The sequence below is a fragment of the Bos mutus genome, chromosome 19 (assembly GCF_027580195.1).
Source record: "Bos mutus isolate GX-2022 chromosome 19, NWIPB_WYAK_1.1, whole genome shotgun sequence".
Classification (NCBI taxonomy): Eukaryota; Metazoa; Chordata; class Mammalia; order Artiodactyla; family Bovidae; genus Bos; species Bos mutus.
The window spans coordinates 44,592,077-44,617,784 of NC_091635.1; the positions used below are offsets into that span (position 1 = coordinate 44,592,077).

At 41.3% G+C, this 25,708-nt stretch overlaps 1 protein-coding gene across 1 annotated transcript in view; it reads right to left on the reverse strand.

Moving 5' to 3' along the window:
• The window catches only part of MYO1D (myosin ID), a 358,754-nt gene that overhangs the window by 157,868 nt on the left and 175,178 nt on the right, over nucleotides 1-25,708 (reverse strand). The window contains exon 17 of the mRNA XM_005896664.2: nucleotides 574-797. Within this exon, the coding sequence (XP_005896726.2) occupies nucleotides 574-797 (224 nt within the window). The remainder of the gene's footprint in view (nucleotides 1-573; nucleotides 798-25,708) is intronic.

Here is a 25,708-nt window from a genome sequence, read left to right on the forward strand (position 1 = left end):
GGTGTGGACAGAGAACCACTGCTCTGAAAGGATAACAGACTTCCTAGTATGAGTGATATGTGGTAATTCTAAGAGCAAAAAATAAAAGAAAGTAGAGACATCATGCTAATAGCTTATCTTAAACATGGCTTGACCTGGGCCTTGTGGCATACCACTGACCACTGCTACAGGAAAAATACGTAGACTGTTCTATTTTCTGAGGGGTAAGCAGATGCCCTTTGACAGTGAAATCATGAAGGTGGAGACACAAGGTAAAAGTCAATGGAAGTGTTAGATGCTCAGTCGTATCCAATTCTTTGTGACCCCATGAATTGTAGCCCGCCAGGATCCTCTGTCCATGGGGTTTTCCAGGCAAGAATACTGGAGGGGTTGCCATGCCCTCCCCTCCAGGGGATATTCCCCACCCAGGGATCAAACTTGTGTCTCCTGCGTTGCAGGCAGATTGTTTACCGTCTGAGCCACCTGGGAAAAATATAGCAAACAGCAGAGCTAATATCATGGCCTCAGGTTTGTAACTTTATCTAATAAGTGTGCTGTCATACGTGGACGCTGCACATATCCACAGGTTCTTACCTATTAAAAATTGCCTGTAGGACCTCCTCGAAACGGTGAAGAACTTTCGGCGGGGTTGGCCACTGCACGTGCTTGCCGTAGTCCCTCATGGTCTTGATGCCGTGGAAGCGCCTGGCCACCTCGTGGATGTAGGACTTGACCTTGTAGCGACGGTAGTATCTGATAATCGTCAGCGCTGCTCTGGTCCTCTTGTACCGCATGCGGGCCAGGGTGCCCCGCCACACCTTCATGATCGAGGAAAATAAAAAAAAGGAAGATGTTGCTGGATCACTTTGAAATCACAGACGCTCCTTTACTTAGATGCTCAACCTGGAAATTTGCATACATCATAAGATCAGCCCAAGCCGAAGCATGTCAATTCTGCCTGCCACCAACAGATGGCGCCAGGAGGCACACCCATCATTTTGACTCAGAGTCGAGGGGGTTTATTATCCACAAAGAAGCGTGTGGAGTCTGAAGCAGAGCCCTGTTCTAAGGTCACGAAAAGAAGAAAGCCAAAATACCATTATCCTTGGATAAATATTTTAAGAATGTTGAAAGGAAGCAAGATGAGTCAGAACCCAAAGCCATCAACATCCACAGTTCTTTTATGAAACCTAGCTTTGCACAGACTACACACATCGGCTGCTACTATAATGTTGCAGTGGAGTTAGGAACTGATTTATTCACGGTCTGTGCAGCCCCCCTCCCTGGGTGTTATGTAAACTCCTGTGAATTTAGATGTATTCCTGGGGAAAGGGTAAAAAACAGATGAATGATATCACAGAATCTATGTCCAATGTTTGCAGTGCTCAGAAATCAATCAGACAATATGTAAACATTTCAGTGCCTGCTTTATCCAAGCATAGTGAAGTCACAGATTACTTATATTTGTCTCAGGATCCCATCCTTCTCAACCTCTCAAGTAAAAAGAAATATGGTATAATCTTCATCATTGACTCTTCCCCTAACTATGCTATTACCAAATGTATCTTTTCTTGTGCAGTATTTCCAGTATAAATTGCTTTCTTTTCCTTTCTGCTACTAGAGTCCCAAGACCCCAAACTTCCTCACTGTTTTCTTGGATAACCTCCTCGGACGAACTGCCACCACCGTCCAGGTGATACTCACTGCTGCTACTTAAATGACTGTCTGAATTCTTAGGTTGATGCTACTATTTCCCTCCCTGTCTCTGGACTCTCAGGACCAAGAAATTCAACCTCTAATTCAAAGCCCACACAGTATGAATTCTCCAGGATTGCTCAGGGTTCTTTTATTTCTTCTTAGATCCCCATCTGTGGCCACCAATTTCTCTCAGAAAAACTTAGGTGATGCCTTTTTCAAAAAATAATATTTATTTATGTATGTTTGTGCTGGGTCTTCATTGCTGCATCACCTTCTGTCTAGTGGCGAGGGGGGCTCCTCCTCATTGCGGTGCGTGGGCTTCTTAGTGGGGTGGCGTCTCTTGTTGGGAGCACAGGCTGTAGACAGACCGTGCGGGCTTCAGCAGTTGCAGCACGTGGGCTCAGTAGCTGTGGTGCACACGCTTAGTTGCTCCGTGCCATGTGGGATGTTCCTGGACCAGGAATTGAATCCTCGTCTCCTGCACTGGCAGGTGGATTCTTATCCACGGCACCACCATGGAAGTCCTGTGATGCCGTTTTCTTTATTTTTTTTCCCCAGGTGATTAAAAAAATTTTTATTAACTTTTACTGGAGTATAGTTGCTTCATAATGTTATAGTAATTCCTTGCTGCAGAGCAAAGTGAATCAACCATTTGTATCCATATAGCCGCTCTTTTTTAGATTTCCTTCCTATTAGGACACCCCAGAACACCGAGGAGAGCTCCCCGATGCCTCTTTCATTTAGCCATTTTAGGCTGGTTTTCACAAAGGTTCCTAAACATCCCACGAGGTTGCACTGCCCCTCCTTTCCAGCCTGCTGCACTAACATGCGGAGGCCATTCACGGACCCCAAAGAGGAACTAACGGATCAAGAGAAACCGTGACATGTGAGGGAAACACGACCAGAGCAATTTGTGATGAACCTGGAGCTCATGTATAAGCAGAATATATAGAGACAAAGAGGCAGTGAGAAGTGACTCATGGCTGTGTGTGCCAAGATGCCTTTCCTCCTGTAGCTGAATCCATCACACACGTGGCCGTGTGAGGCCTCCACCCAAGTGCTAAAATAGAGGTCCCTTCTTTAGTATCTTGAAAAACCAAGAGTACAATTACAGGGTGGAAGTGTGTGATTCAATTGCTTAAAGAAAACACATTTTTAAATTCTCATACTGTTTGTTGCTTTTTTTTTTTTTTTTTAAGAGAAAGGCTATTAAGACTCCCTGGAGCCACATCTATATAGGAAATCAATCTTTAATTTTTAAGAAGTGTTTTATAGGTTTTTGTTAAAATGTTTTTGGTTAGACTCTTCAGTAATCTGAAAAAAAATGTGTAAGTGCTTTTTAAGGGGTAGGGTTTTTTGTTTGTTTTTGACAGCCTTGGAGATTTCATCTGTGTCTTGGTTAAATTAGGTTTTGTGTAGCTAAAAAATCAAACAGCACAAAAATACTATAAAAAAAGACAGTTGCCCACCTAAGCCCACTGCCTCAGCTTACAGTGTCATTCCATTCCAGCTATTCTAATTGCTTCTGGTATTTACAGATAATACATATAGGCTCTTATTTCTTGGTGAATCTTTTTAGACCCTATCCAAATTACAAAAGTTGGTAAGTTAGCTCTTTCATCATCACTGTTACTATTCCTTTTCACTCAATAATAATTACATCAAAATTTTAAAGTGTTTATACTGTTACATGTTATATTAGCTATATTATAGGTTGCATGAATAATTTGTATAATACATGTATACATAATATATGTTATATATGAATTTGGTTCATCATTGTGCTAAGGAGCATAATTGGCTACCATTCCTTTACTTTATTATATAAACTTGCTTTTACAGGTAATAACTGTCTGGTTTTTTAAAATGTGCCTTATTTCCTAAATACTTATGCTAATTTTTCCAAATGTTCTACCAGACTCATCAAATGATCAGCAACAATGTTTCCAATTGTCAAGCTCATCACTAGAATGTTTTTTCTTTGATGCTCCCTATGTCCGCATGCTCTTTGAGCTCACTCCACAGTTCCTATTCTGGGACTTTTAAAGGTCTCTTCCACATTAGATCCCTGATTCTTGAACTTAACGTCTTCATCTTGGTTTCCCTCCCTCCAGTAGCTTCCAAAAAAGGATGCATGGCCAGTAAATTTCTATTCTCTTTAATTTCCTTGAGAGTACAAAGCAGTTGCCTAAAATACTTGTTTCCTGGGGTATAAGGGCAGAGGAGTGGAGAACAGGCTCTGGACCAGACTGTGTCAAAATCCTGGCCCACTCCAGCCAGCTGGGTGAACTGGGGCAAACTTCCCAATCCCTCTGTGCCTTCGCGTTTTTATCCATAAGATGAGGATGATAGGACTTCCCTGGTGGTCCAGTGGTTGAGAATCCGCCTGCCGGTGCAGGGGACATGGGTTCAACCCCTGGTCTGGGAAGAGCCCACGTGCCACGGAGCAACTAAGCCCATGCGTCACAACTACTGAGCCAACGCTCTGGAGGCTGTACTCTGCAACAAGAGAAACTACCTGCAATGAGAAGCCTGGGCACCACAACTGGAGAGCAGACCCCGCTCACCACAACTAGAGAAAGTCCGAGCACGGCAACCAAGACCCAGCACAGCCAAAAATAAAATAAAATTAAATTTAAAAAAGATGTGGATGATGATGGTGCTGATCTTGTAGCAGTGGTGTGAGGATTAAAGGTTTCACTATACACAGGACACTGAAAATAGTGTCTGGCGGGTATTTGAAATCTAGGACTTGTCTTCAGGAGGCTGTGCTACTTTCTTTCCTTTTAAACATTTATTTGTTTATTTATTTGGCTGCGGCATGTGGGATCTAGTTCCTTGGCCAGGGATCGAGCCTGGGTCCCCAGCATTGGGAGCTCAGAGTCTTAGCCACTGGACCACCAGGCAAGTCCTTGTGCTACTTTCTCTTTTTGTTTGTGCAGATTTTCTGCCTCGGTCACCAGTCAGTGTGGCCTGGAAACTCTGATGAATGTGAACCATTCCTCCTCAGTATGCCATTTGCCCTGGATAGTGTTTGATGGTGTGTTATTTTATTCTTCTAATGATAACATGGACTGGGTGTCCATGATTGATATGCCTTATCTGGGCTTTCGGCTGCCCAAGAATGGTGGAGAGAGAGCTGGGGCTGTGGATGACCACTGACTTCTTTCCTTAATACGAATGGAATCAATGCATTGGAGCTTTGCTTCAGTGAGTAAGGCGGGTATCATCGGCTTTTGGCTTGGCTGGGGACACACAGTCTTTCCCTGTGTCTTGTGAAGCTTTTCCTTGGTTTGGCCGTAGGAATTATCCCCAGCAGAAGCTTCCCCTCTTTCATGCCCACTTACTGACGTACCAAAGTCTCGCCCACTTACTGATGTACTCTTCTCGCCTGGTGGGCGTTGGGGTGGGGATCAGTCCTCTTGATGGAAGAAAGGGTTCCTGATGGAGGTGGTTGTACCAACCCTTCTCTCTAGGAACCCTTATACATAAGGCCAGAGCCTTGAAAAACAGTGAGACTTTTCAGAATTCCCTCCTTGTACTTTTCCACATTTCATTCTTGTCTTTGAAGAATACATATATTTCTTTTTAGCAGCGTCTTTCAATTTGGTCCAATTTCAGTTTTTGGATAACACTTCTCAAGTTTATAGTATGAACTTGGGAACTTTTCTTGCTTTCAGGGTTGATGGTGTGTTCTCCTTTATGATCAAAATGAACATTTTAATAATAACCTTTTAAAATGTTACTTTTCCATTTTTGTTAATTTCAGCAAATTTAGGGGAGAGGAATTTCATGAGCTTGCAGTCATACCATCAACTTTATCAGAAGTCCCTTAGGCTTTATTTACTTTTCTAACATCAGAGAAAAAGTAGCAATGAGACACTACAGAGACAAATGATTCTATGCAAAAAAAAAAAAAAAAATTCACGTATTTTTCCTTATAATCAAAGCCTAGTTGGTTTAAACCAATATGCTCCCATGGAAGTTTGCATTTGTGTGGGAAAGGCTGTTGTTAATTTTCTCATCAAGGGTCTGAAGGTTGAAATTTAAGGTATGAGACAGATTTTTCCCATTTCCCTCTTTGTTTAAAGAGCTTAAACTGTGGAGTTCTTCAAGTCATATAAAGAGGACTCCAGAGAGGACTTTGCCTGATGATGGAGTGTCAGAAAGGAGAAAATTAACTGTTATATTCAATAAGCAAATGCTTAATGAGCATTTGAATATGACTGGAGAGGTTCAGCAACAATCAAGGGAGCCAGAGAGGGCCTCATCAACAACATGAACGCTGAAAGTGGAAACCACAATATACTGTGGGCTTTAGGATCGGACGCAATAGACAGGGAGCCAAAAGCTGAAGGAAATATGACGGGACCTGGCGAGGAAGTTATCAGACGCTGTAAGGCAGAAGGCAGACTGACAGAGGAGAGGGCAAGCAAGTCGTTTCTTAGGTGGAACTGAAGATAGAGGCGAAGAGAGTGGCCAACTTGGAAGTTACGACTGAGATATATAAGAAGAGAACATTAGAGCCACAGGGCACATCCCTGCTACCGAATTTTGGACCCAATTCTTCTCTTCAGTACCATGACCCCCTACAGTCAATTTCATTTTTGTAAAAAATTTATTGTTTCCTTTTAAAACACAATTTTATTGGAGTATATTTGCTTTACAATGTTGTGTTAGTTTCTACGGTGCAGCAAAGTGAATCAGTTACATGCAAACATATATCCCCTCTTGTTTGGATTTCCTTCCCATTTAGGTCGGGCTTCCCTGATAGCTCAGCGGGTAAACAATCCGCCCACAATGTGGGAGATCTGGGTTTGATCCCTGGGTTGAGAAGACCCCCTGGAGAAGGGAAAGGCTACCCACTCCAGTATCCTGGCCAGGAGAAATTAATGGGCTGTATAGTCCGTGGAGTCACAAAGAGTCAGACGTGACTGAGCACCTTTCACTTTCTCATTTAGGTCAGCAGTGAGCCCGGAGTAGAGTTTCCTGTGGTATACAGTAGGTTCTCATTGGTTAGCCATTTTATACAGAGTATCAATAGTGTATACATGTCAATTTCGCAGCCAAGTGATCCTTTTAGGACCAAAGTCAGATCCTGTCTCTTCTCTGCCTAAGACTCTGCCACTGTGCTCCATCTCTGTCTTGCCTAGAGTGAAAGCCAAAGTCCCTCCTGTGGCCCACAAGACCCACATAGTCTGGTACAATCTCCACGCAGCCCCTCCCACTGTCCTCTCCCTGGCTCACTCCAGCCACACTGCACCCTGCTTTGCCCTGCACCAGCCGCTGGTCTCCGGGCCTTTCCACTAATTGTCCCCTCTGCTGGAAGGATCTTCCTCCAGATACCATCTAGCTATCTTCCTCACTCTCTAGTCTGCACAAATGTCACGTTCCCAATAAACCAGGCCCTAACCATTATATGTAAAAATTCCTCTTGTCTCTGCTGCACCACCCTCCCACCCTCCCCACCTCCCCCACCCCGCCCCCAGCCTTGGCAATCCTCATTCTCTGCACCAGGCTCTATTTTTTCTCTTGCCTCCAGCACTTCACACTTTACAACATCTGTAACTTACATATTATTGTATTGTTTATGCTCTCCCTCTACAGGAATTTAAGCTCTGCTAGGCCAGGATCTTTGCCTCTTTTGTTCACAGACGAATCTCTACTGCCTCAAACAGAGCCAAGGACATAGAAGCCACCCAGTAGTATTTGTTGAGTGACTGAATGTTTTCAACTTCATCTTGCAAGCCAGATACTAAATCTTTCATTTTTATCATCATGTTTCCCACTTTTAAGAGCTCATCCTTGTTCTACAAATAGCCCTCTTAAAAGCATGTTGCTCTTAGCACTATTCACAATAGGCAAGACGTGGAAACAATCTAAATGTCCATCGACAGATGAATGGATAAAGAAGATGTGGGGGGTGTGTGTGTGTGTGTGTGTGTGTGGATATGGGTGGTGGACTTCACTACAGGGTGATTAGGTGGGGGTCAACCAGCTGTGGGGGACCCCAGGAACGTCTGTATTTTAAATTGTTTTCTCTTTGCTCCCAGAATTCTGAGTGAAGAGGACTGGAGGGAATCTTTAGTATCTAGACTTTCACTTAATATACTTGGTTTCAATATGGTGCGTAACCCTTCTCCACTGGTTCCTGGTATCCCTAAGCCAGAGCTTTTCTGGTTCAGTTTCTTCAGAGTAAATTTCTTATCTTCTATCAAAATGAGACTGAGGCAGCCCTCAGCTTTGTGAGGCTGGGAGGCCTGGGTATATAACTGCTCTTATACAGATTTCCAGGTGGAGCTAGTGGTAAAGAACCTGCCTACTGATGCAGGGAATGTAAGAGATGAGGGCTTGATCCCTGGGTCGGGAAGATCTCCTGGAGGAGGGCATGACAACCCACTCCAGTACTCTTGCCTGGAGAGTTCCATGGACAGAGAAGCCTGGTGGGCTACAGTCCATGGGGTCAGAGAGTCAGACATGACTGAAGTGACTTAGTACGCACACTTAGAGTTTCAACCAATCTCCCCCTTCAGCTCCACCGCTCTCCCCTACCTACAGAGGTACCTGTTCCTCCCTACCCTGAATCTTCCTGCAGCCCCATGGCTGGGTGATCTGGCTTGCTTGTCCACCTTCTTCTCTGCAGACACTTAGATTTCAGCTTTCTCCACTGGCCTGGGGGACTCACCACATGTTCACTTCCAAAATTACATTGATGCCTCTTGTCTGCTGTTATTTCCACTATGGTTGTATTTGTCCTTGTGGGTTTCTCCAATTTTCATCCCTTAACTGCTAATTGAGGGGTTCTGAGGGGGAGTGGATATAAACACAGTCGGTCATGTCTAACCAGATGTTTTATAATACCATCTTGATTCTACCATGTTTTCCTCTGGCACGTACTTCTGCGGTGGTCAGGCATTGCAAAGCAACATCTGGCAGTCATTAAAGTACAAGATACACTTTGCAAAAGATATAGGATTCTAGGTTACACTCTATTAAGAAGCAGGTCAATTATATATCTTCAGTTTAACTTCAAAAACAAACATAGATCAGCTTTCTGTTTTTCTCTAGTTCTTCATGTTTTTGTTTTCTAGTCATTATGGGTGCTAGGACTATTCGGGCTGTCTTCAAATAGCCCCCTGTTGCCCTGAATTGGATATTCTCTTGGTTTCTATAACCAGAATCCTTCAAAATTCCAGCTTCTAAGCTTCCCAGGCCCTCTATGCCTAGGGACAACTTTTGGTAGAATCATCTTTCGATTTCTATCTTCCATATAGATTTTCTGGCCAAGTTCTAACAGTTTATGGGTGTTAAGGAGTTGGGGTACAGGAGAATTTATTTAGGTACCAGGCTGAACTTTGACAAAATTGTAGGGTACACAAAATCTGTCTTTGGTATCCATACACCCCATCATATTTAGAATACGACATCCATTTTGGAATATCTCATGATTGATTAATGAAGGCCTGGCCTCTCCAAGAGTTATTTTAAAGGAGGATTCAAAGAAAACATTTTCTGAGTTGTTCCTTTTCAACTCAAATATCTCCATGAGGGATAACATGAATAAAGATCTGATGTGCTATTTTTAAAATGCTAGAGTACCCTTTCTTTTTTATCAGAATAGCAAGTTAATATGTATGAAGAAGAAAGTAAGACTCAGTGAATATAATCTGTAGTTTCTTAGCATAAATTTTAACACAAAATTCCTTGGTTTCACGGATAAGTTACCATTTTCAGATAGTTTAAGGGACAAATTAAGCAATAATGAAATACACCAAGTGAAGTAAGTCAAAGACAAATACCATATGATATTACTTTAATTCCACACGTAAGTGGAATCTAAAAAAAATGATATAAATGGATTTATTTACAAAACAGAAACAGACTTAGAAAACAAGTTTGGGACTAACATATACATACTACTATATATAAAATAGGTAACAAGAACGAACTGTATAGCACAGGGAGCTCTAATCAATACTCTGAAAATTCTGTAATGACCTATATGAGAAAAGAATGTGAAAAAGAATAGATACCTGTATGTGTATAATTGAATCATCTTGCCATACACCTGAAACTAACACGGCATTGTAAATCAACTATATTCCAGTACAAAATGAAAATTTAAAAAGAAATGATGAAGTAACGAGATCTTCAGTCAATAAACAGATGTAAACCATTCAACTAAAGAGATGCCCACCCCCCAAAAAATAGCATGTGTGAGTTTGATCATTATAAATTATCCTGATGAACTTAGCTGTGTGTGTAGGGGTGTATGATTTAGAAACGATCACCCCTGAGCTTTACTTTGGTCTCATGAACCTTCATTTGGGACTCATATGTTTTCTATATGGCCTTGGTCAGATCCATTAGCCCAGCGATTCTTTAGTGCCCACAACTGTTGCTAATACAACAATGCTGTAGTCTGATAACCTCCTTGTAACTGTAACTTCAATAAGCAACTGAACCTCCCAGTCAACTACTGTCAGAAGATTAGCTTAACATTAACTCTGTCAAAAATCAAATTGCAATTATTTTGAAAGCAAAATTATTTCAGCTAACAGGTTAAGTCATTCTGATGGGCCTTTCTGGATTCAATTTTGTTCAAAAGTAAACAGTCTGTGGAGTTTACTGAAGCGGCTACTTTCTTCTGTTTGGTTTAAAATCTTTTTTTTTTTTTTTTCCTTAAAAGAAGAGGTACAAAGTTGATCATTCATCTTCAAAATCGCTCAGGTCAAGGCTATTTCAAAACTGCTTCTTGACACAGAACTTCAGGGTATGGGTCAAGTGTTTAGGCATTTCAGCAGATCCAATGAGGTGTCTGTTTTAGGCTTGTGTGAAGACACCTGCTGCTTTCTCCACCCACAGAGTCACTGTCATCTAAGACGGAGGTGGCTCATGAACCAGTCAGGGGACAGGTTGGGCTTTTATCTTATATAACAAATGTTCTGACTTTTCTTCCTTTATGTCTGGCATCTAGAACATGCAGAATGCCTTAAAAAAAAAAACACAAAAAAACCTAGTAACCTTTGCTTCAGATGCTTGCAAATGATCTCAATTTTGAATGGTTACCTAGATCACTCAAAAACTCAGACAATAACCGGTATTTGAAAGGCCCAGCCAAAGGTGCACCCCAACATTCTTTTGAGTTTCAAAAGTGAATTTGGGGACACAGGGCCTTTGAAATGCCCCCTGGGGAAAAAAAAAGCGTTCCATTTTCAGTAAGTTCAGGAAGGCTGCATACTGCAATTCCTTTTCAGAGATTCATAACATACATTTGATATATTTAAAGCTCTGAGAAGTTCCATGTAAATAAATCTATTCTAACTTTGTTCAACCAAATTTTTAAAACATATTTAATTACAGAATCCTTTGTACACAGATTACTCATTCATTTTGAAGGGGATCAAGATACACTATCCCCTTATGCCACAGTGTCATAATAAGAGTTACTGAACATTTGTTTGGTCTATTAATATAAGAGCTCTGAGAGATGGTGAAGGACAGGGAAGCCTGGTGTGCTGCAGTCCATAGGGTCACAAAGAGTCAGAGATGACTGAGGAACTGAACAACAACAATTAATAGCAGAATTTCCCAAATTCCTTCTGTATTTAATGGTTTTTATAGGAGAACCAGGAAAAAATGGGAACATCTATGATATTCTAGGGAAAACTACATATGCCTATGAGATAGCTGGAAAACAACTACAAATAATCCCTTAAAAAGTAAGATCTGGTCAAAGTCCACATGTAATGAAGGAAATCTCCATGAAACGAAGCTTGACTTCCTATCACAGTGAGGCTCTTTCAAGGAAGTCAGCACTGCCAGAGGGACAGCTCCCCGGCTGGCTTGGAGTTTGGGGGTGGAGTGGAAAGAATCTTTCCCTAGAGAGGCCAGCATTCCCTGCATACTACTTTGCAGGCTTCAGATGCTTTATAAGAACACATATTCATATTCTATCACAACAGCTACCGATAACGAACAAAACTTTTAAAGTGTTAGAGGTTCTTTCTGATCCACAGTGCACACACATGGCACTGACAACCAGTATCTTTGATTCTCATCTGGTTATTGTGATTACTCCTCAGACTAGGGAGAGAAAACATTATTCCATTATTATATACCAGGCCTTATGCTAGACTCTGGACATACATTAAAAACAGGTTTTTAGAAGCACTTATACTTGACATATTTTTGTACCTTGCTGCTTTATGTTTCTCTTTCTAATAATTCAACATTAAAAAAGCAGGGCCATACATCTGACGTAAGTTTCTTGAAGTCAAGCATTATATTTTGCTGGCAAATGCTTGGCTTTGAGAAACAGTCATTTTTCAGACCTAAAACTGCTTCTACACAGGGATGCAATTAATATTTGCAGCTCTTGTTAGGAGCCTGGCTCTTGCTGCAGGCAATGGGTGATGGTGGCAGCAGGGTTTTGTTGAGTCTGGCTCTTTTAATATATCCCTGTACCCCAAACATGTCATTAGTCCCCAGTGTCCACACCGATGGGGATACGAGTGAGGATGCTTTCTGGAGGGGAATTTCAGAATCTAGGGAGAAGGAAGTAATCTGGAAAAGGTCCTTACATCAAATATGCTTCCTCTTTCCATTTTCTGTCTTGGCCTGTAATGAATGTAAGGAGGAATCGCAGGATAGGAAGCACACTTACTAAGGACAGATATTTTTTTAACACTTCAAATGTACACAAGTTGAACATGATATGATTAAATAACTATGAAGATCACTCCTGGTTATTACTCAATGCCAAAGAGAGGGGGGGAAAAGAGAATACAACTGCACTGTCTGCGTGCATGATTTATCATAATAGTAGGTACCACATGGTCAGAATAATGAATAGCTCATGCTAGAATATGTTGTGGGTGAGACAGAAATGTTACTATTCAGAGAAAAATCTAGAGTAAAATGCTAGGTTTTCTCAGTGATGTTGAGGTTTTATATTTGTGCACACAGCTATCACTATATTACTGAAAATCCAGAAACAGATCTGAAAAATTCTAGTACCTGATCTATTAATTTTCCAAGATATGTTTTATAACATAGTATTTGAAGACTGAAGTTTCTTAATTATATACCAATCAAGTCGGAACAGATTTAAAACGAATTAACAGGAATATAATTTTCCAACTAATATAAATACAATATAGTTTTGTTAAAATGAAATTATTTAATTTTATTTTATATTGGAGTATAGCTGATTAACAATGTCGTGACAGTTTCAGGTGGGCTCCATTCTCCCCTAAACTCCTCTCCCATCCAGGCTGCCACATAACATTGAGCAGAGTTTCCTGTGCTCTACAGTAGGACCCTGTAGGTTTTCCATTTAAGTTCCTTTTTATAAACTGCCTATTTCCCTTTTTTTCAATCCATTTTCTTTGGATCTTTTTTTTTTACTGATTTGTACAAGCTCTATATAAATTAAGGGAACCATTCTTTTGTTATTAGTGTTTTAAATATTTTTTTCCAGTATGCCAATGATCTTTTGATACTGTTTATAATATACTACCATAGAGAAGTTGCTTTTTAAAAAAAATTGAGTGCAGTCAAATGTACTCATTTTTCTTCTTTGGTTATACACATATTTGACACAAAGTTGAGAACACATAATAATCATAAAGTGCTTTGCAATGCTTTTTATGTTATACATCAAGCACATTTCCCCATGTGATCAAATACCTTCTTATAACACGATTCTGAACAGCCTCACAGTACTCAGCAAGAAACATGCATGTAATTCAGTTAACCAACTTCGTACTGTATGGTACTTGTGGTGTTTTCTGCTTTTTAAAATAGCATTTTAGGAGTATCATTGCACCAATTCTAATTCTAAAGGAGAATTGCTGCCATTACCCATTTCCAACTGCCACATATTTAAGTACTCCTTACCAAACTCCACCATTTGAAGAGCTAAAAAGAATTAACTAAATTGATACAAGCTAACCTACTGTATATGCTATGATTAAATTGCTTTGATTAGGAGTGTTATTTTTAAAAATTCACTAGCTATTTGAATTTTTTCTTCCGTGAATTCTCTCTTCATACCTTTTCTTGTCCGTCACATATTCATAATTTCACCTCATGATTTGTAAGGGCTTTTTATATATGAAGTAGGTTAACATTTTATTACATTTACAAAGACTTTTGGGCGTTTTGCCTTTTACCATGTCCTGGCCATGGCTCTTGGTTCTGGCTAATAAACCATGAGAAGACATTTTCTAGGTGTTTCTGAGAAAGAAAAATGTCTCACTCCTCAGAGAGAATGCCCAAGGACTTCTAGAAGTGAATTCTCTCCTTGAGTAAGTAAATATGGCTGCTGACTGTTAGCAGCCATCTTGCAACCACAAGGGGGAGCCTCACTGAGAGTGAAGATGATCCAGAAAGCTTCCTGTTGTATGAAATAAATCTTTCAACACTCTTCAACAGAGTAAATTAAGGTTTCTTCGCCTCCCCCTCCTCTCTCCTTACCTTCACCCTTCCCTCCTCTTTCTCCCTCCCTCTCCCTGCCCCTTCTCTATCTCTCTCCTGCTTTCTTCCTTCCTTGCAACTGAACACAACTTTGCTACAAAGATATTTTGAGACTCAGAAATTGTAAACGTTTATGCTGTGATATCTATCAATCTTTGCCCTTATGATTCTTCTTTTGCTGCTGCTAAACTCAGAAAGCCCCTCCCTACTTTAAAATCAAATATCTGAGGGATTTCCCTAGCAGTTCAGTGGTTAAGACTTTGCCTTCCAATGCAGGAGGTAGGGGTTCGATCCCTGGTCAGGGAGCTAAGATCCTACATGCCTTGTGGCCAAAAAACCAAAGCATAAAACAGAAGAAATGTTGTAACAAATTCAATAAAGACTTAACAGAAGAAATATTAAAGAATCAAATATGTGCCCATGAAATGAATTTGTTAAGATGTAAATGGTATGGACCTAACAGAAGTAGAAGATATTAAGAAGAGGTGGCAAGAATACACAGAAGAACTGTACAAAAAGAGCTTTAGGACCAAGATAATCACGACGGTGTGATCACTCACCTAGAGCCAGACATCCTGGAGTGTAAAGTCAAGTGGGCCTTAGAAAGCATCACTACGAACAAAGCTAGTGGAGGTGATGGAATTCTAGTTGAGCTATTTCAAATCCTAAAAGATGATGCTGTGAAAGTGCTGCACTCAATATGCCAGCAAATTTGGAAAACTCAGCAGTGGCCACAGGACTGGAAAAGGTCAGTTTTCATTCCAATGCCAAAGAAAGGCAATGCCAAAGAATGCTCAAACTACCGCACTGCACTCATCTCACACGCTAGTAAAGTAATGCTCAAAATTCTACACGCCAGGCTTTAGCAATATGTGAACCGTGAACTTCCAGATGTTCAAGCTGGTTTTAGAAAAGGCAGAGGAACCAGAGATCAAATTGCCAACATCCGCTGGATCACTGAAAAAGTAAGAGAGTTCCAGAAAAACATCTATTTCTGCTTTATTGACTATGCCAAAAACTTTGACTGTGTGGATCACAATAAACTGTAGAAAATTCTGAAAAAGATGGGAGTACCAGACCACCTGACCTGCCTCTTGAGAAACCTACATGCAGGTCAGGAAGCAACAGTTAGAACTGGACATGGAACAACAGACTGGTTCCAAATAGGAAAAGGAGTACGTCAAGGCTGTATATTGTCACCCTGCTTATTTAACTTATATGCAGGGTACATCATGAGAAATGCTGGGCTGGAAGAAACACAAGCTGGAATCAAGATTGCCGGGAGAAATATCAATAACCTCAGATATGCAGATGACACCACCCTTATGGCAGAAAGTAAAGAGGAACTCAAAAGCCTCTTGATGAAAGTTAAAGTGGAGAGTGAAAAAGTTGGCTTAAAGCTCAACATTCAGAAAACAAAGATCATAGCATCTGGTCCCATCACTTCATGGGAAATAGACGGGAAACAGTGGAAACAGTGGCTGACTTTATATTGGGGGCTCCAAAATCACTGCAGATGGTGACTGCAGCCATGAAATTAAAAGACGCTTACTTCTCGGAAGGAAAGTTATGACCAACCTAGATAGCATATTGAAAAGAAGAGATATTACTTTGCCAACAAAGGTCTGTCTAGTCAAGGCTATGGTTTTTCCAGTGGTCATGTATAGATGTGAGAGTTGGACTGCGAAGAAAGGTGAGCGCCAAAGAATTAATGCTTTTGAACTGTGGTGTTGGAGAAGACTCTTGAGAGTCCCTTGGACTGCAAGGAGATCCCACCAGTCCATCCTGAAGGAGATCAGTCCTGCGTGTTCATTGGAAGGACTGATGCTGAAGCTGAAACTCCAATACTTTGGCCACCTCATGCAAAGAGCTGACTCATTGGAAAAGACCCTGATGCTGGGAGGGATTGGGGGCAGGCGGAGAAGGGGATGACAGAGGGTGAGATGGCTAGATGGCATCACTGACTCGATGGATGTGAGTTTGAGTGAACTCTGGGAGTTGGTGATGGTCAGGGAGGCCTGGTGTGCTGTGATTCATGGGGTTGCAAAGAGTAGGACATGACTGAGCGACTGAATGGAACTGAAGCTCTGGAGTGGGATGGGGAGGGGACTCAATCACAAACAGGGGAAAGCCTTTATTTCACAATTATTCCATGAATGGCAGGAAACTGTGTCCACTCTAGTAGATTATCCATAATTAAAGATGTGTGAAATGCCCCCTAAAGGCCTGGAATCTTTGAAATACAAATGAGTTACCAGTTTCAGCTGATGAATATGATGGGAGAAATGTTCTATTTGGATCAAACTTATGTGAGTGGACTGAATCTAAGTCAGATCCTACCTGGTCAGGCATTAAGAAGAGTTAATACTGGAAATCTTTATGGGGATGTCTCCCCTGAAATAGTTGAATAAAAAAAAAAAAAAAACACTGGGAAATAATCAAGAAAAAAAATATACCCACATACATAAAATTATTTGACTACAAAAGGCATAAGCTACAGTAAAAAGGGTATATTCTATATATTTTAATATACAGTCATAATAAATCATCATGCATGCATGCTGAGTTTCTTTAGTTCTGTCTGAGTCTTTGCAACCCTATGGACCACAGCCTGCCAGTCTCCTCTATCCATGGGATTCTCCAGGCAGGAATAAATCAGCATTTTCACACAAAGTCAGAGCAACCATAAATTGGATTTAGAGAATAAGTAGAGTGCTTTTCGAATGAACAGTGTTAGACTGTCTATAAACAGCTCGATCTTGCCTGTGAAATATTTTAGGACCATCAAAATTGACCCTTCTTTTTGGTCTTTTTCACTCATCTCAGCTGGTTTGTGATCAATATTTCATGGAACCCTTCTATAGCTGCCCTTCAGGTATCCTTCCAAAAAACCCAAACCCAAATTTCAGCTGAAAACTTCACAGAGAGAACTCCTGCTGCACTGAACCTTGAAGGAAGGGATGCATCAGCAACAAAAAGTGACTGAAGCACAGACGCTGGAGTGATAGCTCTGAAAATGCCTTCCGAATGTTCATACCCTTTCTCGCTGTGGAGTTTTTGCTTCTGCGTTTCCCTCAGCTTGCATCTTCTCTCCTTGGAATTTTCCTAGGGTCAGCCCCTTCTCCATCTTTGTGTGTATGTGTTCGGTCCTCAGTCGTGTCTGACTCTTTGCAACCCCATGTGCTGTAGCCTGCCAGGCTCCTCTGTCCATGGAATTTTTCAGGCAAGAATACTGGAGTGAGCTGTCATTTTCCTCCTCCAGGGGATCTTCCCAACCCAGGGATCAAACCTGCATCTCCTGCATCTCCTATATTGGCAGGCAGATTCTTTACCACTAGCGCCATCTCACTTCAGTGTTACCTCCTCAGAGAGGCCTTCACTGACCAGCTCATTCCCCTTAATCTCTGAATGACTTTCAGTCCTTCCTTTCCTTCATAACTGTTACACAGTTTATAATTATTTGTTGACTTTTTTTGGTCTCACTCCTTGATTAGAATGTATACCCCATGACAAGGACTATTTTTATTACATGTATCACTGTGTCTCCTAAGAGTGCCTGGCACTAAACACACTTGTTGAATGAAAGTATATACATTGGCTTGAATACACCAAAGATCTTTTATTATAAGTTTAAAAAGAAGACTGTGGAAGAGCCCCCATGGAATGTTTCACAGCCAAATAACCTTAGGGCTTAAGAGCCCACGTAAGAGAAACAGATAAGCCATCCTGTTACACAACAGAACAGACAAGCCAGGCACCTGACGAAACATTCAAGGAGAAACACATGGCAGCTGCCACACAGCTCTCAAGTCTTAATGGAATCTCAGAAATCAATGTCAGTGGTTGATGGTTCTAGAGTAGTCTAGCATGAATAAGCACTGACTTGGAAAACGGCTGCCAGTTTGTCAGTGAGGGGCCTGATGTGTGAAAAAGCCTGCTTTTCAGTGAATATTCTACTTACATGAAAAGAGTTTCACTAAAAACACAAGTATTCATCTTAAATAAGTTGGTTCTAACTATGAAAATATGAATATTCCAAATTAAGTTCCCAATTGCTTGTTCATCCCAGTTAACAGGATTTTTCACAAAAAATTTCCCCTTTTGACTCCCACCCCTCTCCCCCCAACCTTGCTGTTTTTGGACAGAAGTCAACACCTCAGTGTCACTGCATTTTATCAAGAGACCAAGGAAAATGCAACCTGTTACATCTTTACTCACTCTTGGAGCCAAAGTGACCAAGAAAGAGCCCATAAAACTCTACTGTGTATTATTCCGTTTATTTCACTGGGCCTGTAGGAATAATCTGATTCCTCTATTACTGGAATGAGAGGAAAGAGGTGGGGAAAACCCTAGACTGGGAAATTCTGCCAAATTCAAATATACAAATATTGTATGCATGCATGCTAAGTCGCTTCAGTCATGTCCGACTCTTTGCGACCACATGGACTGTAGCCTGCCAGGCTCCTCTGTCCGTGGAGATTCTCCAGGCAAGAATACTGGAGTGGGTTGCCATGGCCTCCTCCAGGGGATCTTCCTAACCCAGGGATTGAACCGGCAACTCTTACTTCTCCTGCATCGGCAGGTGGGTTCCTTACCACTAGCACCACCTGGGAATCCCCACAAATATTATATACTAATTCTCAAATGGACAAAAATCAAGTTACAAGGGATGGATAAGGAACCAGCTCTTGGTCAGACCACTTAGATGAACTAGCTGTTCAGGCTCACAGGCTAAGGACGACTGAGAAGACACCCCTGGGCCACAGACTGGTACCAGTTTGTGGCCTGTTAGGGACTACGTCACACGGCAGGAGGTGAGCGGCAGGTGAGCCAACGAAGCTTCGTCTGTATTCACAGCCACTCCCCATGGCTCTTCTGTCACCCCCAGATGTCCAGTTGCAGGAAAACAAGCTTAGGGCTCCTGCTGATTCTGTATTACAATGAGTTGTATAATTATTTCATTATAAATCACAATGTGATAATATTATAAATAAAATGTACAATACATATAATGTGCTTGAATCATCCCAAAATGATGTCCCTCCCCGACCTCGGTCTGTGGGAAATTGTCTTCCATGAAACTGGTCCCTGGTGCAAACAAGTTTGGGGACTGCTGCTGTAATTAATGTAGTTTTGGCTTTAACTCAGCAGCCGATAGGTATTCTCTACTTTCCTCTCTCGTTGAGAGGTGATCCAGCAGATATTCTATTCTTCCAAAGGCGCAGAAAACTGTTTTTTTTTCATACGTCCATGGAGTCCACTGAGTCACTACATTATGGCAAAAGGAGAAAAGTAGCTCAAGAGAGTCTCAGAGTTGCCATGTCTGTGGAGGTCTATCCTCTAAACCCACAATCACGGAACAAGTTTTCTGGGATCATCACATTCAAGATTGTACTTATCTGGCCAGGCTAAGACCACAAAAACTCACAGCTCCTTGACTTATCTGTCAAATAACAACTACAGAAAACTGGTTTATTACTAAATTATTTGGCTTTGAACCCTTGATTTTCTTCCTCTTCCAAATACGTATGTTAATGTAGCTGTAAGTTAACTGTCATCTACAGAAAACCCTGAGCTTGGTTGTTACTATAGCAAATTCATTCCTTTCCTCTTCATCTACATGGGTCATCCCACTGATGTGACCTGCTTTGGTCAATGTGTGGTCACCCCATTGTGACAATGTGTGGTGACCTCAACAGTTTGAAATGTGCTTGTGTGGTGAACTGTGCCCTCTTAGGCATTTGCTGTTATCGTGAGAAGAACATGCCCCAGGCTCCACTGACATCAGCAAAAATAAGCTACATGTAGAGCCAATCTGTAGTCAACCCACGGCCTGGGATGGGCTCAGCCAAAAACGGCCAAACCCTGGACGCATGAGGAATAAAGAAATATTGACTGCTATAGCCACTAAGGTTTAGAGTGGTTTGGTGGGCTGAATAATCCTCCCTCCCGCATATCTACCTCTCAGTCCCTGGAACCAGTAAATGATACTTCATCTGACACAAAAAAGGACTTTGGCATTGTGATTAGGTTAATGATCTTGAGATGGGTAGATTATCCTGGATTATCTGGGTGGACCCTAAGTGCAATCACATGTATCTATATAAGAGGGGGGCGGTGGGAGATTTGAAGAGGAAGAGGAGATGGCATGTGACTATGGAAGCAGAGACTGGAGCCACAAACCATGGAATTCTGGCAGCTACCAGAAGCTGGAAAAAGCAAGGCACAGATTATCCCTATAACCACTAGAGGAAGTATGGCCTTGATGACACCCTGATTTTGGCCCAGTGAAACCGATTTCAGACTTCTGGCCTCCAGAACTGTGAAAGGATAAATTCCTGTTGTTTTAAGCCACTAAGTCTGTGATAATTTTCATAGCAGCCATAGGAAACCAATATAGGTGGTTTGTGGCATGGTTATGCCAATGGTCAACTGATAGATACCCAAACCAATAATAATAATATTAGTGTTAATAATATAATGTTAATAATTATACCAAACACACAGTAGCTGCCATATGCCAGGCACTGATCAAAGTATGTTGAATATATTAAGTCCTTTAATACTCACAACCATACTATACGGTGGTACTCTGATTTCCCTTTTACAGATGAAGAGACAGAAGAACAGAGAAGCCACAGCATTTCATTTTGTAAGTGCTGAGCAGGGATCGGACCCCAAGTGCCTTGTGGTTGACTGAAGCTAAGAACTACCTGCTGGTTAGGCAGCAGTTGAGTCAAGAAATTACACAGAAGTTAGTGATTCTTCAACTCTGGCAGCAGAGTTAAAACTTAAAGGCTTCTTTCCCAGTTGGGAATAACTCTTATGCCAACTAATTACTCCATTTGCTTGGTATGATGAAGGTACCTCATTTCAATGCACACGACTAGCTCTTAAGTATTAATAAACATAACACAGCTAATAGGAAACTTTATAACTCCCAGAGCACCTAGTATTGAATCATGATACAATAATTATATTACTGGCAAAATACTACCCAAGCCACTCTGCAAAGGATATTATGCTGGGGCCCCTGGGTGGAGTACAAACAAGCAAAAGGACACTGCTTCCCTCAACAATTCATCATCTGGTTGAGGAGAAAAGACAAAATGTGCAAAATTACAAATGATCTGCAGACGAAAGAAATCTTAGAATTCAACAGCAATCTTTGAGCTAAAGACCTTTTTTTAGGGTTTTGTGTTTTGTTTTTTTTTTTAAGTATTTTTAAGTCTCTGTTGAATTTGTTCAACATTGGTTCCATGTTCTGTTTTGTTATTTTTGGCTGTGAAGTACATGGGATCTTAACTCCCCAACCAGGGATTGAACCCACACCCCCTGCACTGGAAAGAGATGTGTTAGCCACAGGCCCAGCAGGGAAGTCCCTGAAGACCTCAGCCAGGTGGTTCCCTGCCCTGCCTCTTCCACAGAACATCTGGCAATAGTAAGACTTTCTAACAGAAAACATTGCATATAAATAGCCCTAAATTTTCTTTAGTTATAAATGAAGCCCCACAAAGGAATGACTCACGGGTTCCTCCTTAGTCTGTATAATGGACCTGTGCACCTGTATGCACGTGTGTGTGCTTGCACACATGTGAGCATGTGTGGGTATTTCTAGAATTAATGTGGTTAAAAAGAAATCACACTGAATATCCTGTTTTGTAACATATATTCTCATTTAACATTTATCATGAGCACTTCGGAGAAGGCAATGGCACCCCACTCCAGTACTCTTGCCTGGAAAATCCCATGGATGGAGGAGCCTGGTAGGCTGCAGTCCATGGGGTCGGTAGGAGTCGGACATGACTGAGTGACTTCACTTTCACTTTTCAGTTTCCTGCATTGGAGAAGGAAATGGCAACCCACTCCAGTGTTCTTGCCTGGAGAATCCCAGGGACGGGGGAGCCTGGTGAGCTGCCGTCTATGGGGTTGCACAGAGTCAGACACGACTGAAGCGACTTAGCAGCAGCAGCAGCAGCAGCATGAGCACTTGATTAAATTTCTTTATATTGTCTTTGTTAATGGCTGCTTAGTTCTCTGCCGGTTGGATGTATTATAATTTATATGACTCAATGTTTTTCTCCATCATTTTCCACTTTCATGAGAAATACTGAAGAGAAAATTCTTACAACTAAATGTTTACATAAAGTCTCAAGAATTTCCTTACTATAAATTTCTAGAAGTATAATTGCTAGATTAGAGGCAAACCCAACCAAATTTTAGATTTTTTTGGAAACACATTGCTAAACTACCGTCTGGAAAGTTCTCACGTATTTATTCTCTTGCCAGCAGTAAACAAATCCTCAGCAACACTGTGTAGGATTAAAAAAAAAGAAACCTCAAGTATTTGATAGATGAAAATGTTTGCGCTAGCCATTTTCCCCTTCTTATTCTTTTTGGTGGACTGATTGTTTATATTCTCCCTCCATTTTCTAGTATTTATTTCTTTGGAAGGGCCTTTTGTACATTAAAGGTATTTATATTCTGCACATGTTGAAATTGAAAAGATAGCATTTAAAGCCACTCTATGTTACCCCATAAAGAGAAACTGTAGGCTCTAAACATATGCAATAAATAATGATACATATCCCAGAACGTGCTGAATATTTCAAAAATTTTTTATTTTGGTTAGCAAAACTTACTAGTCCAAGCAGAATGTGTTTAAATGTGCCAGGAAAAAGAATACAAGCCATTTCTGACACACTTAGATTTCTTGATAGTTAGGTACGTTTGCCGTAGCAAGAAAAAGCTAAAGTAAACCCTAACATCGCAGCCCTTATGCTTAAACCACACAGACTCTATGATATACCTATCATAAATGTATGTATGTATTTTGCCACCCATAAAGTGTCTTGGTGTTGTTGTTTAGTTAGTAAGTTGTGTCCAACTCTTTTGCAACCCCATGGATTGTAGCCTGCCAGGCTCCTCTGTCCATGGGATTTCCTAGGCAAGAATATTGGAGTGGGTTGCCCTTTCCTTCTCCAGGAAATCTTCCTGACCCAGGGACTGAACCTGAGTCTCCTGCATTGGCAGGTAGAATTCTTTCTTGTTTTAAATTGAAGAATGATTGCTTTACAGAATCTTGTGGTTTTCTGTCATACATCAAGAATCAGCCATAGGCACACTCATGTCCCCTACCCTCCTGGACCTCCCGCCCACCTCCCTCCCCATCCCACCCTTCAGCCTGTCGCGGAGCCCCTGTTTGAGTTCCCTGAGTCATACAGCAAATTCCCACTGGCTGTCTATTTCACATTTGGTATTATGCATGTCTATGTTGCCCTCCCCATACATCTCCCCTTCTCCCTCTTCTCCGCCCGTGTCCATAGGTCTATTCTCCTATGTCTGTTTCTCCATTGTGGCAGGTAGATTTTGTACTGCTGAGCCATGAGGGAAGCCGATGAAGTGTCTTGGCTTAATGAAATATGTGGCAAAAGGATGTACTTTTTGAAAAAAAAAAAAAAAAGTCAGTTTTGAAAATCACCCTTTTTTTGGGGGGGGTGACATTTTACATGAACTATCAGCATGGCCATTAGATAGTGAATACTCATTATACTATTTTCTTTGCTGCCTTTAATATTTGTCACCCAATTGTTTCCCAAAGAATCAGAGGGAACTTACATAGGAGGTTACCTAGACGACACAGTCACCCAAAGAAAGAAAGTGAAGTCACTCAGTTGTGTCTGACTCTCTGCGACCCCACAGACTGTAGCCTACAAGGCTCCTTTGTCCATGGGATTTTCCAGACAAGGGTACTGGAATGGATTGCCATTTCCTTCTCCAGGGGATCTTCCCAACACAGGGATCGAACACAGGTCTCCCTGCATTGCAGGCAGACGCTTTACCATCTGAGCCACCAGGGAAGCCTTACACAGTCACCCAACTGAGGAATAAAGAACAGGTAGGCAATGAGGGTGGGGTGTCAGTCACACTGGAACCCCCAACTAAGAATAGTTCCTGGATTTGCGTACAAACGCGAATCCTGAGCTAACTGGAAGCTTCAGCAAATGCAAATGTGTTGCCTGGATTTCATTATTTCATGAGGTTGGTAATTAAATACTCCCTGCACCCAAATATGCTTTTAATTTTTAAACAATAATTTTTGTCAAGGAGGAAGAAAAATTAATTGCTCAGCAGTGATTCAATGGTATTTTGCTTGATGTGGCTGTCTTCCTCCAGATAAGCTTTTGGTGTACACCTCCTATCTGTAAGATATTTCATTTGAGTCTGGAATGGCAATCCTTACCGAGTTGTTCACTAGTTTTTAATTTAATGTAAACACCTATTCATTGAATCACCTCCCCTTCACTAATTAATTCCTTGCAAAGAGTCAATTTCTTGAGCTTCCAGCAATTAAAAAAGAAAAGTGCCAGGAAAATGTAACCAGAGTTGGTTGTTTTTTTTTTTTTCCTTCCACCACTTTTAGAGGCCAGAAAATGTTGTCATGGAGACAACAGCTGGTAGATTATGAGGGACAGGTCTCAAGAGAGAAGTGTCTTGGAAAGGGAAGATCAAGTTGAAAAAAGAGTGAGAAAGAACCACTGCAAGCTCCTTCACTAAGCATTGTGGGGAGCTCAGCTGAAAGAGGTGTTTGAGTGAACAAAGAATAAAAGAAGTATTTCCTCCTTTCTTTCAACTAACATAGGAAATGTTTTTCTTCCAAAGGGGAACAGATTTCTTTTAAGCAAATCTCAAGCATATGTACATATCTTGACATAATTACATTTTAAAATTGGGATTCACACTGATGCACCAAATTGGTTGCCTTAGTAATGAGATATCACCCAGGCAACGGATTTGCTGCTCTTTCTCGAGAGCAAATCATCTGCTTGCAACTTACAGGGGGAGCGGGCTGGGGAAGGGGTGGCAGTGGTCGCTTCCTGGCAGTTATCTGAGAGGAGATAAATAAGAAACAAATTCTTTTTGACATGTCGTCATTATTTTCCAAATATGCTTTTATCTTTTTTATTCATCAGTTGGATGGGAGGAGGAAAAGGGTAGGTGGGGGTAGGAAAAGAGAGAGGGAGGGAGGGAGGAGGATGCTCTGTCATTCCAGTGCTGCTGAAGCATTTTTATTGTTCTAAAAGGGCTTTGCATTTGTCAATATGTAAATACTAAATGGCATCAGCTATTGGCCGACATTATAAATCAACAGAAATTTTCTTCACAATAATAAAAATCAATGACTTGTATTGCGTAGTTATTTTAATGACACTGCTTAGTAACACACGTAGGGGTAACGCTTCAACATTCAAGAATCATTTACTAAATGTCTTGCAGATAGGAAATACTCCTTGGCTTCTTCATAAAGAACATCCATCCTTTCCCATACCTATTTCCATTACCACGACTTACCAACAAATGTTTGACACACTTTCCTGGGGGCTTCCCAGGTGGCACTACCTGCCTGCCAATGGAGGAGATGTAAGAGATCGGGTCGGGAAGATCCCCTGGAGGAGGACATGGCAATCCACTGCAGTATTCTTGCCTGGAGAATTCCATGGACACGGAAGCCAGGTGGGCTACAGTCCAGAGGGCTGCAGGGAGTCAGACA